The 24,717-nt window shown below is 38.7% G+C and overlaps 1 protein-coding gene across 5 annotated transcripts in view; it reads left to right on the top strand.

Moving 5' to 3' along the window:
• The window catches only part of pou6f2 (POU class 6 homeobox 2), a 142,199-nt gene that overhangs the window by 4,647 nt on the left and 112,835 nt on the right, over positions 1–24,717 (top strand). For 4 of the 5 annotated variants that reach the window (XM_073863805.1, XM_073863807.1, XM_073863808.1 and 1 more), the window contains exon 3: positions 318–2,312. In XM_073863805.1, the coding sequence (XP_073719906.1) occupies positions 2,153–2,312 (160 nt within the window). In that variant the 5' untranslated portion in view covers positions 318–2,152. The remainder of the gene's footprint in view (positions 1–317; positions 2,313–24,717) is intronic. The other variant, XM_073863806.1, reaches the window with a different exon arrangement.

The following is a 24,717-nucleotide window of genomic DNA, read 5'->3' as shown; positions in this document are numbered from 1 at the left end:
AAAGGCATCATTAATCAGGATGACCCTACTTAATTTCGGCAAACAGCTTGTCCGCTCTTGTTTGTGCTATATATGATATGAAAGGAATGTCATGAGTTGCTACAGGAACGCCATAGCGACCACAAAGCAGTCCTCTATCAAATACACCAAACACGAGTCACGAATCATGCCGGTGAGTTTTACACGGTTAAGCAACACTGAAATTTTCTCCACAAAAAGTCTAGTTTTAACTTGTTGTGGAAGAAATTCCCATTCTCTTTTCTTCATTCCTATTCTAGTAATTTTTCCCTCTGTTTTATTGTGTTCTCTTTTCTCAGGCAGCCTGTGGTGAAAATGACATTGTATTGCGTCCTCTCTCTCTCTCTCTCGCTCTCCCTCAGCTCTCCTTCAGTCAACAGACTGTAAAGAATAAATAATAAAAAAGTATTGATTATTTTGATGACTTCACAATTCAATTAGGTATTAATTTTGCCCTCCACTGGACCTATCAGGCAACTCAAAGGGGAGAAAAGAAACCGAAGAAGGGAGGGATAGATGGATGGGGGGGTCTTTGAGGTGGTTTTGCCTAAAATGAATGCAGAGTGAAAGAGTCTGTGTTAAGGGAAAGGCGTTTTCCTCTTTAAGCTAAGAAAGGGGTGCATTGTGATGCATTGTTGAGTTGCACAAGTGCACCACAGTGAAAAAAGTCCAGTGAAGCGATTACAAGAGACATTGTCACAAAGCATATGAGTATTGACCAACCAGGCCCCGCTCTGAGAATGACAGCTTAAACTATTCCTATTGATTAACATTTTCATAGATAATCATGTGCCATATCAAACTCTCATGCACTTTATCTGATGAGGGCATTAACAGAGCCCCTCCGGGCTCCCATTTATCGACCAGGAAAGGGTGGGCCAGAATTAAGGGGTGGTGGGGGCTGAACCTGTAACGATGGTCGAAATCTACTACTCCACTTGATTTCATCTCGTTGTTTGGCTTGACCCTCATCTCAAACTCATTTGGCCAGAAAATACTCTAATGCAGTACAGTAAAAAAATGAAAGCAGACTTGCCTAAGTCTACACATTTGTTTGTGTGCCTAACCATTAGAAACGTTGGGGGGAGGTACTTTGCGAGAGAGAGAGAGAGAGAGAGAGAGAGAGAGAGACAGAGAGAGAGAGAGAGGAGGTGACATCTCGAGCAAGTCTCCAGAGGCAATCCCAGGCTTGCACCATCAGCGCTCACTTGATGTATCTCCCATATCCACACTGTTTTTGGGGCTTTGTGACAAGCATGCACTGACTGATCTCAAATCAGAATCTGGTATGCTGTAACTGCTCTCTCTCTCTCTCTTTACGTGGATTTCGGCTAAGTAAGATTTTTGGAGCATAAACTTTCAGAATTTTTTTTCTCTGTAGTCTGGAATCATCTCTCTGGTAAGTTTGTTGTCATTGTTGTTACCAAACTTATTTACTTATAAAAACATAATTTACATTACATTTGCATAAAATTACAACTCAGATGTAACTTTTGGGCGCTGACGAACCTGTTTGATGTGAAATCTGTTGTAAATTTTGTTGTTTTAAAGCATAAAATGCACCTTATGTTCTCATGCGTTTTGGATAAAAAGATCTGATCGGATGAAAGTATTGTAGTTAATATTGAGTAGATATGAAATACCGAATGAAGAAGTTGATTTTTTCTCTTATATGCTACAGGATGTCAACCTATAACATAATCTGTTTATGTTAAATGCAAACATGCTTTCCTATTTATAAAAAATATAGACATTTTGCACAGCTAATGTGGCACATTCAAAACACTACTCTAATATTAATAGTTGTTGGGTGATACTCATGTGAGTGAGTCATTGGACAACTGAAGCATCTTTAAACTAAATTAGTAAAATGTGTTCAGTCCATGAGAGCCCTTAAACACCAGCAAGAGAACAAGTATAATCGGTAAAGAAGAGAGAGAGATCGAGCGAGAGAGTCAGAGAGTGTTAAAAGAGGTGGTGAGTTTCAGAAAGCAGAGAGAGAGAGAGGGAAGCATGTGTGTGCGTGAGACCCATAAAGCGTGATTGAGAGACCCCGCGTGCACTAAAGCTAACATCACTTCTTTTGCCTTTTCTCCCTTCCCAATCTCCTCCTTCTGCTCACCTCCAGGATCCGATGATCACAGGGCAGCTGAGCAAACCGTTGCTCCCCCTGCGTGCCGATATGGACGCCTGCGAGCTGCGGGACGACGACAAGCCGGCCAGCCCGGACAGCGAGCTCAACGATGAGCCCTTGCTGCTCTCAGCTGACACCGACTCAGAGGAGAAGATGTATGGTGAGTCCTGCCTTCATCTTCCTCATTATTAGGGTCGTGCATGGCATGTGTGTATTTATTTGCGTTTGTGAGTTAAAGAGATGTTGTGGTAGAAAGTACTGAAAGAAAGCAGGTGAAAGTTGTGTTCAGGTAGAGTTGGAGGTTTCGTTTCTTGCAGCAAGGACACTCGAATGGTGCTCGTATTTATTATTTTATTTAAATATGTTGGCAGACATAAGATTTAAGTTTACCATAATAGTGATTTCTGTACAGTTTGGATCACTTTAACAGATTCCAGTCCAAACTAAAGTTACTATTTAAGTTGGTACATATGTGTACATGGTAACATTTTCATTTCATAATGCATTTCGGATGTACACGCCTTATGCACTATAACGCCGTCATAATGAAATCTACCGCTGGAATTGTAACCCTGGTGGGGTGCAGCCATGCAGTATTTGGGGACCAGTTTTTTGTTGGTGTTCATAAAGCAGAAAAATGTGACAGAATCTGGGGCAAACAGGCAACAGGAGACATATAATGCACACACACACTCATCTGTCATACGGGGTGACATTTCTTCACATTTGAGATCTCCTTGGCTTAGGCTGAAGATAAAATGAGAGAAAGTGAAGAGGCCTGAGGGAGAGAAATGTGATTGTTGTGTGAAGAGCTTTTCTACCTCATGAGGTCTTCGCATGTGAGCAGACTGAATTGTATGTTGTTGATGAAGAGCGGGATATAGTTTTTACATGGACTTTATTAAAAAAGAGGCCTGAGCTTGTCTATTTTGCAAGTTTAACAATATTTTTAATTCCTTACAATTAATTATTATTATTATCCTTTGAATATGAATAGTAAATTATTATAATAAATAATAAATTAAAATATTTAGCTTTCAAATGCTTTCTTAAAAATTATTAATATGCTAATTGGAAATTTTATAAAAAGTATTTTCAAAGTGCTTTTTTAATTGTACATGTATTATATAACACAAGATGTATTAATACTCTTTAAATGCTGAATTTAAGTAACATAATTTTTTTTAAATTAAATTTTTTAATATTCTGTCTTGTTAAAATGTGTCTGACAGGACAGAACAGAAAAGCCTTTTCATATACATTAACACAGCAGTGTAAGTTTGCAGCCCTTTGGATTCGCACTGCATTGACTGACTATTTGCTGTGGATGTCAAATTTAAGTTAATGATAGACTTTAAGACTCGTATAACCTTGCCGCTGGCTCCTTTCGAACAGATTGCACATTGCGTTTTTCACTTTGATTGGTGAGGATGCATAAAACAAACTTCAGAATCAACCTGTTATTTTCTCAGATCAAATCTCTGCGTTCAGACACTCGTAACATCCATTTATTTTTTCATAAGAAAATACTAACCTAAAGTTGACGCACAGAAAAAGAGATTCATAACTTAATCTATAATCTTCCTCATGAAGAAATACTTTTCGATGATGTGCTTATATATTGTATTCATGCGCATAATACTGAATCCAGCACAACTACTCTATTTAACCTGCACACTTTTTATGTGCAATTAATAACAAAACACACAGCTATGCAAATTATGTTAAAACGTTCTCAAAGAAAGCATCACAAATCAAATTTAAAGAGCATGTGCACACTAAGATACGCTAAAATGACTTTTTTATTGAATTGAAGTGTTGTCTGAACTTCCTGTCGTATAATTGACCCCTTTAAAACACTTCAGCGGTTCAGAAACATTTCTGGAATGTATGCTGGTGACACTTGAATTCATACCGTAATTCGCTGTAATTTATCACATTTATATATTTCTAAAGCTCATTGTGTCAGCTACGGTGTAAAGCCAGCCGTTCATTGTTTGATTCTAGTCTTCAGGTTTGATATTCAGTACCTGTGACTGTCTCTCATTTTCTCTGTGTTCATAGTTGGACTGAATGATGCCTGTGATGAGCTCTGCTCTGTGTTTGACATTAGTGATCATATATTTATACACCTGCCATTTACCTTATTATAATTTCCACATTTGATATCATTTTATATCCACAAATAAAAATGCTTTATTAAGGGGAGTAGTATGAAGGTACTGTAAACTATATAATGAATATTTTAATAGCACATAGTATATAATTTACTAGAATAATTTGTTTGTAACGATATCATTTATTACCATACATTTACTGATTATTGCAATTAATATAATATAACATTTAAAATGTAAAATTTTATTACGTGACGGATAATACAAAACTGATGCCAGGCTTATACTATTATATCTAAGCAGCCTCTGAGGTCATACTCATAGCAAATGAATTATGAAGTGATTCACATTTATAACATATTTGCTTTTGATGAAGTGGCTCAGGTATTCAATCATTACTGTCCATGACTGGAGCTATGTTACATTAGACATTAAAAGAACAGAATAAAGAGTATTGGTGTTTTGAGATGAATTATACATCAAACGTCAGCCACCCCCTTATGTGCATCAAACGTACATAACAAGAGTTTGCGCATATGTGTGCATCTGTGCGAGGTGCAGACTGAATTTTTGAATTTTTGGAGAGAATGGATTTGAGAGCCGGACTGCGGGGATGCGAGGTGTACTGTAGATCATGGTGACTGTGTGTGTGTCACAACGGCCGAGCCTTTTTTGCTGATTTGATTTTGGGAGTCGGGTTGGGGGGTGTCGATGGGGCGGAGGGGTTGTGTCTGATCCCCGTCCGAACCTCTCTGTCAGTGCCTGATCAGTCTTGAGGTTCCCGCTGTCAGTCTGATGAATTTTTTAGAACATCCCAGGGCAAGAAAAGCCCAGTTACTGTTTAATAATGCCAGCGTTACAATTTTCTTTAATAAGCATCAAACCTGCTTTTGTTTGCTTGTTGCTTTTTGTCTTTATGCTCGGCTTTACAGCTCATTGTCTGTCAAACGATTCTTTTTGTAAAAGCTCGCTTTTTGTAAGCGCTTACACAAACACCCACACGCTCGCATGTGCGTTTTGATGTAAGGACGTTTTTCTTTTCTTTTTATAAAATAAATAAATACAAAAAAATACGCTTTAATTTTACTTTGCATGTGCTTTAAATTTATTTTGAAAATGTCTCCTATTCTCGGCCCACGAGAGGTGGAACAGACCGGGGCCCGTGGGCAGTGCCAAAGGGCCACTCGGGGCAGACGGGCACGGCTGAATATGTCCTTGGGCACAGTTGCCCATCAGTGAAATGTCTGTGAGGTCATTGTACTGTGGTAACAGACAGAATAGAAAATGAAGGAAAAGATGTCAAAAAACTGGAAGGAGTGAATAAGAAATGTGGATGTGCATTATGGGCTGATTGTGATATCTGATGCTCTTTCAGTACTTTGGTTTTAATTTCTTTTCAATGTCATTGCTCCAAGTTTTAAAATATCAATTTTTTTAGTGCTGTTTAAAAAGGAAAAAGGAATACATGCATGCAATGTCACAATGCAGCGTTATCGCAAAATACGACATTATGCGAAATATATCGTACCTGTAATAATACAATATCAGTAACAATAAAGGCACCGACTTGACATGATGTCAGCCACCAGTTGGTGCATTTACATTATTTGCATTTATAAGCTGGATAGTTTGAATCTAAAAAAATACTAAACATTCAAGAGTCAATCACTACAGCACGGTTTTTATTAAAGTTATGATGATTTTAATAAATCGTGCTCTGATGCTTTCAAAAGAGGTTCTGTACATTTAAAGGTCATTGAAGTACAATACATATATGTCTGGCAGATCAATTGATGCTACAAATTGATATGGCTGTATAGAAATTCACTGGGCGATTCAGGGTTTGAAAAGATCAGATTGAGAAGATGCGAAAAATTAAAAGGCTCCTTTTCATCCTTGATTTTTTTGTAGACTGATGTGTAGGAGATAACAAGAACATTTGAGATGTTTTTCAATATGTTTCAGCACAAAAGCCCAGATCAAGGAATCACTCATACACCTATGGACAAATGCACGGTCTAATTTCCGCACAAACGCAGACGCGTGATGGCCAACAAAAGGCCGACCTTGACATTTGCTTTGAAAAGTTGAAAAGCTCCCATTGGGGGGTGCCGTTCTGCAGGAGTGTGAAGGGCCTTGGAGAGAGAAGATGAAGAATATGATGAGCCGCACTTTATGTGGCTTGGACAGAGCACTATGTGGGTTTTTGTCAGCGCTTAGGTAAGATGTTAACTTCGCAAAAGCTTGCTAAGAAAGCGAGATGGAGAGATAGGAAAATGTGAAGATGATTGAACTGTACCTTTATTCGCATTGGAGTCTAGGTTTTAAACTGAATGCAACTGAATTACTTGTGAATTAACCCTGAGGTGCAGTTATTAAAAGAGTATTCCAGAACATGTTTTTTACAGAGCGAAGAATAGTGTGAAATCGCTTTTATTTCTTTAGAAAGATGTATATATTTTTAATTTAAACATTGTCTGGTATTCACACCGTGCTGTAGTACTTGTGCTAAATGCCTCTTTATTCATCTCAACACATACAGTGAAATGGTTATGCACTAAAAGCTTGAAAATCCTTGACTGATTCATTGTGCCTGCTTTATGATAAAAGTAGCTGATAAGTTTGTAATTGCTCAGGACGTCACAAGAGTCAAGAAACAGGGACATTTACAAACATGATTTTTTAAAATCTGTTTCTAAAGATATAATGCAAATTAGGTGGTCATTCAAACTCCTTTACAAACAAAACATAGTTGTTCTCGTGAACCCTGATCTTGTATCTTGTTAGTCGGCACTGAGCGGTGCGCTGCGAAAGTCTATCTTGCTTTACTGTACACTGTCAGAAAAAATGCTCAAAAACGGTCCCAAGATGTAGTGGGTCCTAATATGTACCATTTATGTACAGATATGTATACATTTGGTACCAATACAGTATGTAACTTTGAGGTACTAATATGAACATTATGGGGCAGTTTCCCCAGACATGGGTTTAGATTAAACCAGGACTAGGCATTAGCTTTATTTAGACATTTAGGTAGATTTTACAAACAACCCTTACAAAAAGCATTACTGGTGTGCATCTTAAAGGATTAGTCCATTTTCTTTAAAAAATCCAGATAATTTACTCACCACCATGTCATGCAAAATGTTGATGTCTTTCTTTGTTCAGTCGAGAAGAAATTATGTTTTTTGAGGAAAACATTCCAGGATTTTTCTCATTTAAATAGACTTTAATGGACCCCAACACTTAAGCAGTTTAAAATTACAGTTTTAAAGGAATCTAAATGATCTCAAATGAGGCATAAGGGTCTTATCTAGCGAAACGATTGTCATTTTTGGCAAGAAAAATAAAAAATATGCAATTTTAAACCACAACTTCTTGTCTATCTCCGGTCCTGTGAAGCGCCAGCACGACCTCACATAATTGCGTAATGACGTGGAAAGGTCACGTGTTACATATATGAAACACACATTTGTGGACCATTTTCAACAATAAACTGACACAAAGACATTAATTAGTATCATTCGACACAACAACGTCGGAACGGTCCTCTTTCTCAACACTTGTATACAATTAGGGCGTAGTTTCGATATGTCATCTGTGACCTCTTGACGTGATGACGTATTACGTGAGGTCGCGCTAGGGCGTCACATGACCGGAGATAGACAAGAAGTTGTGGTTTAAAAGTGCATATTTTTTATTTTTCTTGCCAAAAATGACAATCGTTTTGCTAGATAAGACACTTATTCCTTGTTTGAGATTCCTTTAAAACTGCAATTTTAAACTGCATTAAAACTGTTAAGTGTTGGGGTCCATTAAAGTCCATTAAAATGAGAAAAATCCCGGAATGTTTTCCCCAAAAAAACACAATTTCTCCTCGACCGAACAAAGAAAGACATCAACACCTCGGATGACATGGTGATGAGTAAATTATCTGGATTTTTTTTAAGAAAACGGACTAATCCTTTAAGACAAAAAATAATGGCACTGATATATTTTAAGATATATCAGTGCAAGCTGTTTTCAGTTAGGAAAGCTCAAACAAGGATTTAGTCTTGGACTAGACTTAAGCCCTGTCTGGGAAGTGGGAAACTGCCCCTAAAAGGTGCAAAGGTGTACTTTCTGCTCCAGTGTCAGCTAGAGACTATTTTTGACATTTTTTTTTCAGGCAGTGTATCTGTACGCTCATCTACAACATATATCTAGATGTAGGCCTACTTTATGTCTGTCATGATCACAAAAGAATTGTTAAATTAGAGTAAATAAATGAAATTAAACTTTTAAAAAAAATGTAGATTATATTATCAATTATATCGTATATATATCATATTATTATCTGGACGTCATATTGAAGTCTTGAATTGAATTCTGCTATTATAATATTGACTTTTGAATATTGGCAATTTGTTAATAATTAATTAGTTAATATTAGTTAATGTATTACCTAACATGAACAAACCATGAGCAATACATTTGTTACAGTATTTATACATCTTTGTTAATGTTAGTTAATAGAAAAAAGCTTTAATTGTTTGTTTATGTAAGTTCACAGTGCATTAAGTAACGTTAACAAGATTTTAATAAAGTATTAGTAATTGTTGAAATTAACATTAACAAAGATTAATAAATGCATAAGTGCAGTTCATTATTAGTTCATGTTAACTAATGTAGTTAACTAATGTTAACTAATTAACCTGATTGTAAAGTGTGAATTTGAGCTCAGTTTGTGACATGGTCGAGATCTTTGCTGAAACTCTAATGAAGACATTTCTGAGATTTCAGAGTCTTTTTTTGCAGGAGACTTAAGCAAACATTTCCATTTGCTCTCCTTTTAATCTCATTCATGTCTAATGCTGCGTACACACCAAACACAAAGGGGGCCGCACGCTGAAAAAGTTTGAGAACCACTGGTATAGCGCATGTGTTTTTCACAAAAAAACTGCTGTTTAGTAAATCTGGTCATACGGTATGTGTTTATGTGCTTTAAATCTTTTCTTGCATCCTTCTGAACAGAACCGTGACTAACTGTAAGGCCAAAGCAAAGCCGATGACTACAGAAATAACATCTCTCTCCCTCATTTCTCCCCTTCTCCTCCTCACTTTCAACTTACGATGCTTTTCGACCTCCACCGCCTTTTAAAAAGCTCATTTCTCTGCATTTCACTCCATCTATAACGCACAAACATCCCCTGCAACCCCGTCCTATTTATTGTCAGGTACATTAGCGGCAAAAGCAGTGGTTAGGAGGCCAAACTCAGTTTTTCACAGAATAGGAGATGGGTTGTGCGCCTGTGTGTGTGTACAGTGGCTGTCTACTCTTTTCGAAGAGACCCGCCTCCTCGCCAGCATCCCAAGACAAGATAATAAGACACTCTGAGGCACAATCCGGCATTATATTCAGCCACCAAAGCCTCGTCTCTTGTCAGTTCGAATTTTATGCGGGCCCGGGATGTGACGCTTCTATCATCAGCCTGTCAGGAGGAGAGGACCATAGAGAGACAGGGCCACTCTTTTCATACACTTAACGTCCACGCCAAATGGCCAGCACTTACGCCGATTCTGCCGAAATGGAGGACGCTTTCCAGCCCAGGGGTCACCTTCAGCATAGAGAAGGGGTAGAAAAAAGGCACGAAAAGATAAAAGAAACGCTTATTGATTTGTGTAATTGAGGGGGAGTTTGAGAAGAAAATGTAGCTGTTGTGGACAGCAGAGACACTGTTCTGTAGGAGAACGTACCATTCAAGTGGAATGCTTTCCATATAGTCATGTTTTTAGGGCAACAACAGAAGACGTACTGTATGCTATGAAAAAGCACTAGACAGATCTAGATTTTTGTAAAACAACATATATTAACCCCACTGAAGTCATTTGCATTACTTTAACAAATAGATGTGTGTGCGTTTTAGAGCTTTGCCATGTTAAGACATTTTAAAATAAATTTATTTTTGTGTTCAACTAAAGAAAGGAAGTCATATACTGCATAAGTCATCTAAGATGTCATGAGGGTGACTACTAATGAGAAAATAGGTGAACTATTCATTTAATGACCCATTACCATTCTAGCTTGTTGTCTTACAGAAGTCATCTTTTCAGCCTAACCTGCACACAAATACGCTCACATACACATCCGGCTCCTACACCCCCTCCGAGGGCCCCAAATAAAAACCTCACACACATTATGTTTGTGTAATCAGCTTAACCGAAAATAAAGAGGGGGGGTTGGCGCTAATGCAAAGAGGGCCTTGATGCGCCTTGCGCAGGTTAAGTAATAAAGCGACACAGACACAGTCTTTTAAATGAGGCCGGCTCTCTTTAAATAGGCCCCGAGTGCCTCTCCTCAGGAGTTAGATCTCATTATAGGGCAGTCTGAGGCCTTTAGTTGGCTGCTTTGAGCTGGGATCTGCCCCCATCTCCCTAATGCATGCCTACCAAGCATGTGTAATCCACTCGCTAATGCGTCTGTACCGCCAGCGGCTACAGATAAGATGCCATTGAAGCAGGGGGGATGCAGGAGCCGTACAGGGTCCACTTTTGTTTTAGAAACATGCTGCTGGTTGGGTCAGTGAGGACAGGGGAAATTAATTGGCACTTCCATCTCAAGTTTAAAATGGAGGGAGGCATTTTATGCTCGATTGAATTAGAGGGTTGTTATTGAAGATATTTTGGGGTTTTCCACAAGTATCCGCTGATTGAAGTGAATGTATTTAATGTTTTGCTTTAAGTCTTTCTTTAACCTGCCCTGAAAGATACACTTTGTAGAGATTAGTTAATTTAAAAAGTGGACAACTCTTGTCATCTTTGACAACATGTATATAGTTCTCACTTAATTTATATTTAGATACATGTGCCTTCTATTCTCAAAATATTTGTACCCTTTTTTTTCTCCCTTTTTCGCTCTCTTTTTCTTCTATCTCTATTTTACTGTTTTATTATCTTCTATGCATTATGTATCTTATCAGTTCCAGTATTTACTAGACTACGTTTATAAAACTCTTGTAAATGCTGGTACTCATGTTCACAAGGAGAAAACGAATAAATCATTGTTGAAAAAAGTGGTAGCTCTTGACTCCAGATAACTCTGATTGGAAGCCAGTGTGAAATGATAACATTCAGTACAATTCAAATGTATTTCTATCGCGGTTTTATAATTTTGCTTTGTAGCAAAGCATTTTTACAGTAGATAAATATTTTTATAGGCAATATAGACACAGTCGGTGAAAATCTACATAAAATCATCCTACATAATGTAAAGAACATTATGTAAAAATATAATCTAGATATCTTTAACTCTTTCACCGCCAGCATTTTTCATGATTTTCACAAAAGTTTAATGCCTTCCAGAAAATGCTCCTTTTTAAATATATGAACATACAATATATGAATTAAAAGAACAGACCCTCTGCTTTCAAACAAAAAAATCCGTTTCATCCTACCTTCATGTGTTCTGTATTTATCACCTCTCAAATATGTGTAGGTTTCATCAAAAACACCAAATTTTGAGCAAAAAGCTGAGATAATTCCATTTTTGTGAAGGACTTTTGATAGAGATCAGATGCAGAGAGATCTTTAAAACATACACGGACATACAGCTGTTTGCCCTAGGGCAATACTTCCGGGTTTTATAAGTTGCGGAATAGCGCCTGGTGGATAATAGCGGTATTGCAGATTGACGAGATAACTCGTCAATGGCGGGGAAAGAGTTAATGCTGCGTTCAGAGCAGCCGCAGTAGAAAAGTCAAGCGCGAGAGATTTCAATGTTCAAAGTCCATGTGAGGTGTTTAGTGTGACGTGGTAGACGCGATTCCGAGTTTTTCCGCCCAAGTTCAAATTTTTCAACTTGCGTGTTTCCCACGGCAACGCTCAATTACACGATTGATCAATTAAAACTACACGCGCGAATAGTGTGAATTGAGCGTTGCCGTGGGAAATGCGCGAGTTGAAAAATTTGAACTTTGTTGTAAAAACGAGCCATGTTAACCAATCAGGAGCTTGCTCTAGTAGTGACACAATTACAGAAAGCGAGCGGAGTCGCAGAAGCCCCTCCCATGACGCGAATTTCCACGTGAATATCTCGATGACTAGAATTTCACGCGCGACTTTCACGCGCAAATGAAGCGAGTAAACTCAAAATGTTCAAGCGGCAAACTATAGACGCGGCAGAAGCGATTTTGACGCCTCAAACGCGGACGGTGTGAACCCACGGTAAAAGCGTGAAAATTGTGCTATAATTTATGCTTCTGACATATAAAATGTAAAAAAATCAACCCAGTAACTTAGTTTAGGTAAACCATTCTCTGCAAGCATGTAAAAAATAGGTAATTGAAATTTGGCTCCCCTTATGATGTCGGATGGGGATAATATATGGATAACATATCCAACAACGGCACTGCAGTTTAGCTCAGAGAGAAAAAAGTAATTGACAGACAATCCACCATCATGGCAATCAGTGTTTGCATTTCATCAGCTCATTTACATTTAAAAGGACACATCCAAAAACGTCACATCAAGTTTTTAATCTACATTTTCTTTAAAGAAATAATTCATATTAGAGATGTGTCTTAGTGCGTTGTGCATGTGCGTGCCCAACATTATATTCATGCGACCCAAGTTTGGGTCATTTTCGTGGCCTCACCCTTTCTTATTATTTCATGTCTGTTCTCGCTCTCAATAAAAAAGCCCAGAAATAAATTAAAAAGGAATTGATTCGCATCCTTTTGAAACAGTAGGCCTATCCTATTTCCTTTAATATTCCAGATAATAAAGTGAAGCAAGACCTCTACCCAGTTCCCCTGCAAACATTTCCAAAATAAACAAACCTCGCCCCCATCATTCCGCATGATACTTCCATCTGGTGGGATAATTAAAGCCGTCAGCTAATCGTATGGGTGGTCATCGGCGGATGAGAAATGACAATCTTTCGTATGTCTGCCGTGATGTGAGGCGCAGCGCATAGCCAGTAACCAGAGTCTGGATGTCCTTCAGAGCCCCTTTATTATTTATGATGAAGTCTCTTTGAGCACTGACCAGTACTAATGCATAACCCCCTGTCCTTCTACCTTAGACGCTTCCTTTGAAACCAAAGATTGAGGAGATGGGACTTTTTGTGTGTTTTGTGTGTATATGAGGGTGTTGCAGGAAGGCAAGTGTGTGTGTGAGTTCACCATCCAAGCAATCCACAGAACTTATAATGTGTTTTTTTTTTCACAAATTCTTCTTGTCAAATTTAGTATGAGGAAACAAAACCCACGTCGCTTTTCTTAGAGGGACTCTGCTTCAAAGCAGGAGATTTTCCCCTCAACCTTCATTTTGTTGTAATACTGGTTGGTAGATGACCTTGTTGGGGGGGACCGGAGAGAGGCGACGTGGCTGCATCGCCGCGCTCCCGCTGCGATTGCTTCTGTTTATGATGATGTCTATTGATGCTGCCGAGTGACCTGCGAGAGAAAGTGATGCCTGCAAGAGATGAGATGAGAGAGTCGCGTGTAGATGCTGAAATGAATGTTGGGCAGACGTTGATGGAAAGAGGTGTGACACCGAATTGGATCCGAATTGTGTTTTGGTATCTTGCTGAACTTTAACATGTTTATTTAGATATCCCTATCTTGATTTGTTTTTTAAACACAGGTTGTAGTTATGCCCTTATTTTAAACATATTGCTTTACCTTGCTGTGTACTTGAAACTTGGGAAAAGTACATTGAATGGCGTTTGTAGTATTCATTCGCAATAGGCTGTAGCATGTAGATGTGTGTGTAATGTGAGAAATTGGTTGTTGTTGGGGGTGGTGGTGGAGGCAAGCGTGACTACGGCCTTGGGCTCAGTGGGCGATGTGCTGGCCGTGACATGTGGACGTCTGGCGTGTTCCTAACACCATCCACAGAGAACTTGATGTTACACCCACATGCTCCTATAAGCTCCTCTTGCATTTCTACACACAAGAAGTGGTATTTTTGCATGGATAGAAACATGTGTAAAACGTGAATAAAAACAAAAACAAGGTCATAAAATGATTCATAGTGTTACAGTTGTTGTAGAAGTGAATGAGCCTTTTCTTCATAGCACAAAGATTTTGACAGACGCATCATAAAAGACTCTTTAATGAAGTACAAAAAAGCAATTTTAGCAAAGTAAGAGTCTGTCATACAATAGTTGAATTGAGAGTGTGATGTTGCTTTTATTCAACATTTCTGGAGCAATGTTGAGTAACTTAACTCTTCCCCCCATTGACGAGTTAACTGCTTTTATTCAACATTGACGAGTTAACTCGGAAATTGAACTGGCAGTAGACTGACAGTTGGAGGGGCGGAGTAAATGGATGTTCCCACCCAAGCCATCTATCTAGTTGACGTCATTAGAAAATGATCACGCCACAAGATTTTTTTTAATTTACAGATTTTGAGAGGTTTACGAGAGCACGGGAATAACAAAATACTTACAGTAGTACATGGATGAATTGTTTATAATAAACATATAATAAAATAAGAATTGTCAATTTTGATTTCATTGGGACTTTTAAATAATGGCTCAAATACCAGTAAATTGAAAATCGCAAACCTTAGTAAATCGCATTGCGTGATTAATTTAAATGCTCTCCACCCACACATTTTGCATCTGAAAGGGCAACTACTGCAAATGCGTGTGCAGTAAAGGGATAGTTCGGCCAAAAATGATATTAAACCCATGATTTACTCACCCCGAAGCCGCTCCATCATTTTTCAGACGAACACATTTTCAGTTATTTTAGAAAATGTCTTATATCTTCCAGCTGCTAAACAGTAAAGTTACGGGGTCCAGCTCCCTCAAGTCCAAAAATGTCCTTATATCCTTGCCCAAAGAAATCCAAATGGCTTCAGGATGATAAACAATGGTCTTCTGAGGGTAATCAGTGCGGTGTTGTTGTAGAAATATCCATATTTAAAACTTTATAAATGGTAAACGGACTGCATTTATATAGCGCTTTTAACAGACCTATGGCCATCCAAAGCGCTTTACAAGTTTTGCCTCACATTCACCCATTCACGCACACATTCATACACCGACGGCGGTGTCAGCCATGCAAGGCGCCATCCAGCTCGTCGGGAGCAGCTGGGGTTAGGTGTCTTGCTCAAGGACACCTCAACACTTGGTCCGGTGGAGCCGGGGATTGAACCACCAACCTTCCGGTTTGTAGACAACCTACATGAACCACTGAGCCACTGTCGCCCCATTTATAAACGAAAATAACTAGCTTCCGGTAGCACCGCCATCTTAAGGGGGTCGCACACCGGACGTGCAGCTCAGCACCGCATCGAGTCGCATCTAGGACAACTCGGAGGTATCGTAAACCGGATGTGCACATTAAATAGCGCGATCTGCGTCAGATAGCGTCTACTTCAAAATGCAAAATCTACGTTAGCAGTCAATGTTAATCGTTAATGTTTTGGGGACAAATATGATGATATTTAATGATAAACTATGTGAGTGGCGCTCTGTGGCGCAACAGGGATTTGAGCAACTTCCTGAGTCGTAGCTGGGCGGCGCGGACAGGCGCCACGTTTTGGCGCCGGTGTGCATATACTCATAGAAAGCAATGTGTTCGAGTTTTTTAGAACGGTGCAGCGCTGAGCTGTGCGTCCTGTGTGCGACCCCCTTTAGACTCCTCTGTTTTCCGGAGAGAGTATCAGCATAGTGTACGCACTTTTCTTAATGACGTATGACAAATTCGGAGGGCGGGGGCACAGAGCAGCAGCACAGCACCCTCCGTAAGATGTGTACGCTCTCTAGTGTTGGGCGATATGCCCCATTTTTAGATCGTCCTATCGTCAGCCTGTGAGATCGGCGATACACGATAGTATCGGGGGGCGGGGCAGTATAGTTTACTCGTTTTTTTATTTGTTAATTTTTTACTCATTATAAGTCACTTGATTGGTGGACAAAAAAGAACAAGAGCAACAACGTCATGACCGCAACCTTCTTAAAACTAATGCCATTAATGCAAGCGCGTCATTAAAACCCTAATCATGATTACTTAATAACTGTAAAACATGCATCTGCGTGTGCGCACATACAAACAATTCAATGCATTTGTTAGGTGCTGTTGCAGAAGACAACACATGTCAAGCTGTGGTGCTCTCAGAGGTGCCTTTTTAAACACATTGGTCCAGCGGAACGCGATCATATTTTAAACACAATCATATTTTAAACACGAGGGACGTGTTAACTCATTATAATGCATATCATAAACAGGATTAGTGATCTGCGCTCTCTCCGCACGTACGCGAGATTGAGAGAGGCGCCAATATGCAGCGAGTCATATTTTAAACAAAAAAGTAAAGTTTGACTCAGCTCGCATGAAACGCATTAAACGGAAAAAAGACATGAGGATTACTACTTTAGTTTATGTTTAGACTTCGGACAGATGCGAGAGCACGTGCACGTGAGACAGAGAGAAGCGCAGCTGTTCATGACACGATGGATTTGCTAGAAGGAGTCCAAGACGTGCGCATTAAGTGCAGGTACGTGCAAGAAGGAATTCTCTCTTTACAAGCTCTCCGCGTAAAGCGAAGCCCACAAACCCTCATCCGAGGAAAAGCATGCAATGTGGGTGTTAATGTAAAACTATGATAATAATAACCATCCGCCAACTATCGTCATGACTATCGCCATGAAAGCCCGCCACTGGCGATATGTCTGAAGATCATCGATACACGATACTATCGTCTATCGGCACAACCCTAACGCTCTCATCTTGAATTCAGACATGACTAAGATGGCGGCGTTACAGGGAGCTAGTTATTTTCATTTATAAAGTTTTAAATGTAGATATTTCGACAACAAAATGGCGCAGATTACCCTCAGAGGGCCTTTGTTTATGATTGTAGAGCCGTTTGGATTTATTTTGTGAAGGATGGATGCACATTTGTTGGACTTGAAGGACGTGGATCCCGTAACTTTACATTTGATTAACTGAAAGATCTAAAATATTTTCTAAAATAACTAAAAACGTGTTAGTCTGAAAAATGATAGACATATAAATCTCGGACGGCTTCGGGGTGAGTAAATCATGGGTTTAATATCATTTTTGGCCGAACTATCCAAGGTCAGTCGCAAAAACAACCATGATTTTTCATTGCTAATTTTTCACTGTGTGTCTTTAGTAAATCCTGACAGAAGTTTTTTTATTGCAAAAGAGGCGTTTGTGCTGCCGCAGGCTATTTGTAAATCTGACCCTAATTGTGGCAATCCATTTCAACTCTTCTTATTTCATTATTGTCTCAATTGTTAAAACGTTGAAATATTGTATGTACACCACTTTTCATTTTACTGCCTCCCTGAGATGAATCGTTTTATTGTTTTCCTACTTGTTGAATACAACTACTAAAGGCCTAAATCTAGATTGTCTATGTCTAGCTAACCAATTCAAAAATCCTGCTTTTCAAATTCACACAACCTTAAAAATATCAGCACTATTGGAACGCAATGATTTAATGCACAGGACTGTACCAAACTGTCTAGTAAAGACAAACATGTACCTGTTTTTTTGACCCAATTGTGAGCGCATACTGCAACCATTAGTATCCGTTTTCACTGTAAGTTAGAAAGTGTGCAATAAATCTGTGAGCTGAACAAAATAGATACAGCAAAAGCATGCATGCCAGACACATTCAAAGACACATCACAAAAACTGAGAAATAAGAAGAGACCTCTCACAGAAGAGAGACGAACACGAAGGTCAAAAGGCGGAATCCTATTTGCCACAAATATGCTTAAGGTAATTTACCAAGAGCTCGGCATCTGTGAAAAGCGGGGCGACCCTGGCATTTTTTCGTAGTTGCTCTAAAAGGGTTTGGTTTTCTTCAGACAGATTTGGCCTCAGATCCTGGCTTGCAGATGGGCCTAAAAGGATGAAGAGTCATATGGATGAATCTTTGTCTCTTTCAACCCTACGGTAATCGAGTTGACATTGCCCGGGGAGAGAGCCGTCTTCAACAGATGTGCCCGTTTGTGTGTTAATGTTCAGATCACGCAAAATCAACACGCCGTCCTTTTTTTAGGGGTTCTCCTGTGCCTTTTTATACAGTTTGTCCTCTCTCACAGATGGGTTCTGTGAGTTTCTATCAGTCTTTAATAACATAAATGCCCTTTCCTCTGCCCTCTCCTTTAATTCTGTTTTCTTATTTCCTCTTTCTTTACCACTTTTGTGTTCACCTCAGGTTCTCCCCCTCACCATACTCGACTGCACTGATCCATCTCTATGTTTGTATATTATTTTTATGGAAAGAAATAGCGATCTGAACAAACTTTTTCCAAAATGAGTAAATTTTTATTTAGCTGTTAGTGGAAAGAGCATCTTCCTATTTACACATAGCCTAACAGTTAGCAATAAAGCATCAAAACTTAGTTTGACCATGAGTAACTTTGGAAATAAGGGGTTGTGTTTTTGACAGGGGTTTAAGGAAGTCGCACCACTACGTGGCCATGAATGGGGAAAGATAAGTTAATGTTCTAAAATCACAATTAAAGGGATACTCCGATTCGAAGTACTCCCAAAAGTGCTATTCCGTCATAGATTATAGTTACCCTTTTTAACCCGCTTAGAAAAGTGCCACGTTGTATTTTGTGCCACCATACTTGGTACCATACCATGGTCTTACTCGTTTTAAAGGTGCAGTGTGTAAATTTTAGCGGCATCTAGTGGTGAGGTTGTGAATTGCAACCAACGGCTCAGTCCACTGCTCACCTCTCGCTTTGTCATCGTCGGAGACAACTTCTGTAGAAAAATGGCAGCACAAAATGGCGACTTCCATGTAAGGGGACCCTTGTGTATGTAGAAAAAACATCTGATTCTAAGGTAACAAACACATAACTGTTCATTATGAAATGTCTTTATACACCCCTGATAATATTGTTTTGTATATTATTTTGCATTTCTGTCAAGAGATCCTTCTAAAAATGACACACTGTACCTTTAAATTGGGAAAACGTTGATGTGTTTGGTCATTTCTAACTTCATCTCTGTTTGGTACAATTGAATGAACTGGGCTAAGCTAAGTGCTATCAAAGTGTCGCCGTGCGCCACAGCACTTCAGTGCACGCACTAAGATGATAGAGGTATGTGAAGTCTTCTTAGTTAAGGTAATAACATAGTTTAATATGACAAAATGATGGAGTATCCATTTAAGTAACATATTTCTGACCAACAATTAAACACAACATCAACTGTACCTTTATTCTTACACTTATATTGCGTTTTTAAACACCTTCGCTGCGTCTGAAACCGCCCGATTCCTTAAAAAAGCAGTAGGCGAGACGAGTAGTGTGTCCGAATTTATAGTTTTCGAAAAACAGACGGAAAGTACCTGGATGACCTACTATTTCCGGCAAGATCCCAAAGTGTTCATTTGATGGACATTTTACTATTTTGTGAGCCCCAGGGAGAGATGTAGAAGAAGCAGATCGGTAACAAGGCTCAGTATAGCATAACACAAAAACAGTGTGCAATTTTAGCACATTCATTCTTACTGTGGGTTCACACCAGACGCAAGTTCAACAATTTGCGTGAGTAGATTACATACAACAAGTCAATGCAAAGACGCGTTCAGACGTGTCCTTGCGTGGGGCGATGCAAATTACGTGATATGGGCGGCGCGTTTGCCGCGAAAATATTCAACTCCAGCAAAAAATTTGCATAATACAAAGTTAAATCCTGCGAGAAATCTAGAGCGAGTAACGCGATGCCTCGCATTTGGTGTGTACATAATGTTAGAGTGTGTATTGACACTGTATAAAATAATATGTTTAAGGACTTTGTTTTAAACATGTAACCTTTATGTATTCTGCTATGAATTCAGCTTGAAATCCAAAGTGTAGAAACATCTGTACTAGATAGCTTTAGTTGTGTTTTATATCTATGTTTGTGTAAAGTTTACATTTACAAGAATTCAAATATTTTATTGAAGTATTATATGACTTGGGGTTACAAATCTGTTAAATATTAAAGAGCACCTATTGTCTGATTCACTATTTTACATTTCCTTTGGTGTGTAGGTGTGTATTAGTATGCCAATCACAACGTACAGATTAGTTGGCCATTTAGGGAAACAGCGCTTTTCAAATCGATGCATTTTGTACATGAATCAATGCGTTTCAGGAAGAGAGGGAAATCTGGAGCTACAAAAATGTACGTTACGTGCAAAATAATGTTTTTTTTTATTATAAACCACACAAACGCATTGTATTATACCAAATACACAAAATAACGTTGTTTTTTAGCAATGAAATAGGGGCCCTTTAAAATGAAAAATCTGAAATTAATTAAATATCTGCTTATGTGCTAAAGATGCATTTTTCCCTAGCAGTCACATCGGGTTCCCAGTCTACAAAATATCACCGTAGCTGCCTTTACATTGCACAGTGGCTATGTATTGATTCCTGCATGCAGCCCACTACAAAGACCTGTTGAGTATCATGACAGCAGAAAAGCGTCATTGCAGAATTTCATTTACACACAAAGCCTAAAATCTAAGATTTCCTAAAACTTTGGTTCTATTTAGTTTTATTGTTGAATTCTAGGAATAGGCATTTACTTTAAAAAAAATTAAAATCAATCTCTTTTTGTTTTTCTTCCCCCGATCCAAACTTTCTCCAACAGGCACATTAACAAAATCAATAACCCAATGATCTGTGCACAATTGGTTGGTTATTGACAGGATTAAACTTGTGTTAAATGTGACCTGTCAGTCATGTGACCGGGGGTTTAAATTTTAAACTCTCTGTAGCACCCATTCAATCTGTTGCTTCCATGGACTTTAAATGTGATTGATCTACTGTACATCAATTGTACTTAAAAACGAAAGTGTGTACTGTACCCCAGAGCAAAATGTTAAGTCAAATCATATAATCTGTGCCAATACTGTTAAATGTCTTTCAAAGAGGTCACTGCATCAGCCTTAATGATTTTTATTTACAGTAGCTTTACACTATGTATTAGACATGAATGGTAAAGATCAATACAGCACTAAACATGTCTTTCAGTTGGACGGGTTTGATAAGTAGATAATGCAGATAAATCATGCGCTTGATACATCAGTGGGTTAAAAATATACACGTTTTTAAACCGTTTTAGTTTATCATGCCTTTCAAACCCCACAAAAGCAACTGGAAAGCTTACTGCGTGCTTTGTAATTCAAAATGGATTAACTGCGTGATAGTGGGCGAGATGATAAATAGATGAAATGCCACAATCGAACGTACACGCGCATGGTGCTGTTTAAGATCAGGGAGTGATGCAGGGGTCTGTCTGTTCTGAATAGCCTGAAAGAGCATCGCTCACCAAACTTATGACATAATGTATTTCCTTTCAAATAACCAAAGTGTTAAAGCGCCTCTTTTGTGGAGGGAGAAATTGATTCATAAATGTCTATGGGGGAAAGCCAGACTCTAACTGAGCTCTCGACAATGACGGTTTAATTTAGACGTGTCGATAGAGAGGTGGAGGTTCAGCGCAGAATCGTTTGCCGATGACAACAAAAACATTGGTCTGGGTGATTTTTTGGGGGATAATTTTTTCATTTGATTGATTTTTTGGTAAGACCACCACAGGCAGATATTTTTACTTGCTTTAAGCAAAAACACACTTGTTTTTCATAATTTAAAACAAGACTTAATATCTTGGTTCAATTTTAGGAATTTTTTGATATTTATGCTGGAAATCAAGATAAAAATTTTGTTTTTCTACCTCTTAGTTGAAAAAGTATTTATAGGAAAAAATAAAAAGCAGGTGAACTCTCTTGGTGTTTGCTATCAGGCTTGACATATCTAGACATCAGAGGTTTTCTTCTCTCTTGCTATCAGGTGGTTTCTTGCTGTGTTTAACTTGCTGTAGATAAACCCAGACTAAGGACGTTTCCAATAAGACCAGCCTTGTTATATGCTAGGCCACCATATGGTAGGATGTGCAAAGCTTTCCAAAATATACTCAATTATCAATAACTTTATGAATAAGTGAGAGAGTCTGAATATCTGTAATAGAGCAGAGATGTTCGATAAGTGGTTTCTTTGGGAAAGTGAGCACTATAAATCTGTCAACCTTGGGAAGTATGCGATTATTCTTTTAAACACGTTGTCTGTGAAACACCTCCAGGCTGTTAAACCCAAACATTAACCAGTACTAGCAGTTTGGTTTGGATGATGGAAGAGATTCATCCCGAGCAAGATGCTTTTTAGCTAGACTCAAAACCATTTACACAATACTGATTTCAACCCCAAACAGATTTTTTATGGGGATTTGCTGTTTGTCTACAAGACAATGACATTTTGTGTCCTGACAAGTTTTTTTTAGCATCTTTTGAAGAATGACGACTTATCTCCATGTAAACTACGTAAATGTGAATCTTTAATAACGGTGACATCAGTTAATTCAATCAATAGCTATGCGCGAGTATAACCAAAACAACAATGGCAACCTACAGGACTGTGTTTGTGCTGCTCAAGATACTCTTTTGTAAACTACTTTTAAGATACTTTTGTAAAAAGGTAAAAGTTGGCATTAAATTCGCATCTACCGGGTCTAGTTTGCCGCTTGACCATTTTGAGTTTACTCGCTTTATTCGCGCGTGAAATTCGAGACATTAACGTGGAAATTCGCGTCATGGAAGGGGGTTCTGTGACTCCGCTCGCTTCCTGTAATCACATCACTACTAGAGCAAACCGCTGATTGGTTAACGCGTCGGGGTTTTCAGCCAAAGTTCAAATTTTTTAACTCGCGCTTTTCCCGCGGCAACCCTCAATTCGAGCCATTCACGCAAACAAGACGCGGCTACCGCGCTTCGCTAAACGCCTCATTCACGCCGCGAGACCACCAGATTCGGGTCAATGCCTCTTTACATTGACTTAACATTGAAATCACTCGCGCTGGACGCCTCTACCGCGGCAGTTCTGAACGCAGCATGAGTATGGTGGCACAAAATAAAATGTGGCGATTTTTTTAAGCGGATAAAAAATGAAAACTAATGTATGGTGGAAGTGCACTTAGTTTGCAGCACTTTGACCTTGGTGCGCAGTAACATCATCACTCCTGACTACTCCCCCTCTCACTCAAACTTTCATCAATATTACTGCGCCTGAGTTGAAAAAAATTTTTTGTTTAGGTGTAAACAATTGAAGTAATTTTTTTAAGTTGATCCAACTTTTGATTACCTTTTTTAGTGTAATGCTTCCTTAACAAAGCTCACAAAACTTTGCGCTTTAAAACACAGGGTCACTCATCATCTGTCCAAACAAAGCTGCTCGAGGCTTTTGCCATCTTAATTGTTTGTGTTTATCGGTCTGTAGAAAAATGCAGATGTACGAACGCATGTAGTCTTTCTTTACAAGGTAACATACAACGCCAACTACTGGCCTGGCATGCATAAAACAGTGTTTTAGTTGTGTGCTCGGATCTGTGTAAATGCTGATGTTTTCAACGGCGTTGTCACGTGTACATGTGTACGTATTTTTTAAAATTGCAAAAAAAACCCATTTCTAATTTTCACTAAATCGTTGTCATATTATAACCTTAGTGCTTTAGATATAAGATAACCTCTGCACCTTATCATCATGTAAACCAGATAAATGTGATGTCATATCTCCAACAAAGATTACAAAATTTTGCGCTTTATAATCCAGGGTCACGTGTACTTCACCTACTTTATCGTCCGTCTAAACAAAACTGCTCAATTTTTTGCCGTTTTAATAAATTGCTCTGTACGAAAATGCAAATATGCACAGGCGTGTAGTGTTACTTTACAAGGTAACTTCGCCAACTACTGACCTGGCACTCATAAAGAAGTATTTTAGTCATGTTCGCGGATCTGTGTATGTGCTGACCTCGTCTTGACGTGTGTATGTGAAATTTTTCTAAAAACTTTTTTACTACATTGTAGTAAAATATATGTTATATGGAATATATGTTGAATAAACATAGCCTTAGTGCTTTAGAGCACATAAGTGCTCACAGGCTTATCCACTTAAAACGCAAGCTGTTTTAATAAACAGTTTTCAAGAACAATGACATTGGGTAATGGTGGTGAATCGCTTTTGATATTCCCTAAAACCACCCCCCGCCCCAACTCCTCCTTCAGCTTTTTAATTTCATTGCAAAGAGGAAAGCACAGAGCAGACCCCCAAGAGATGAGTGGCCCATACATTCATTCATTATCGATCCCCCCACCCCTCATTCAACTAAAACGTGTTAACTTTACTGTTATTTGCAAGGGGATCAAGCCTTCCCCTCTCATCTACTGAAAGACCCAAGCGGTTCGATAGGCAAAGCTTAGCAGATGTACTCATAGAGGTGATACATTATTCACAACTGCTTGAATTACGCCAAACGCATCAATGCATGAAAAGAAACATTATTTATATATGATATTGTCATGTGCTCTGTCAGTGCGTTGCTATTCATCAATTATACAGCACAGCGATTCCTTTGA

Source organism: Misgurnus anguillicaudatus, chromosome 25, assembly GCF_027580225.2.
Source record: "Misgurnus anguillicaudatus chromosome 25, ASM2758022v2, whole genome shotgun sequence".
NCBI lineage: Eukaryota > Metazoa > Chordata > Actinopteri > Cypriniformes > Cobitidae > Misgurnus > Misgurnus anguillicaudatus.
The sequence above is the reverse complement of the archived record's forward strand: the minus strand, read 5'-3'. Positions and strand labels throughout refer to the sequence as shown.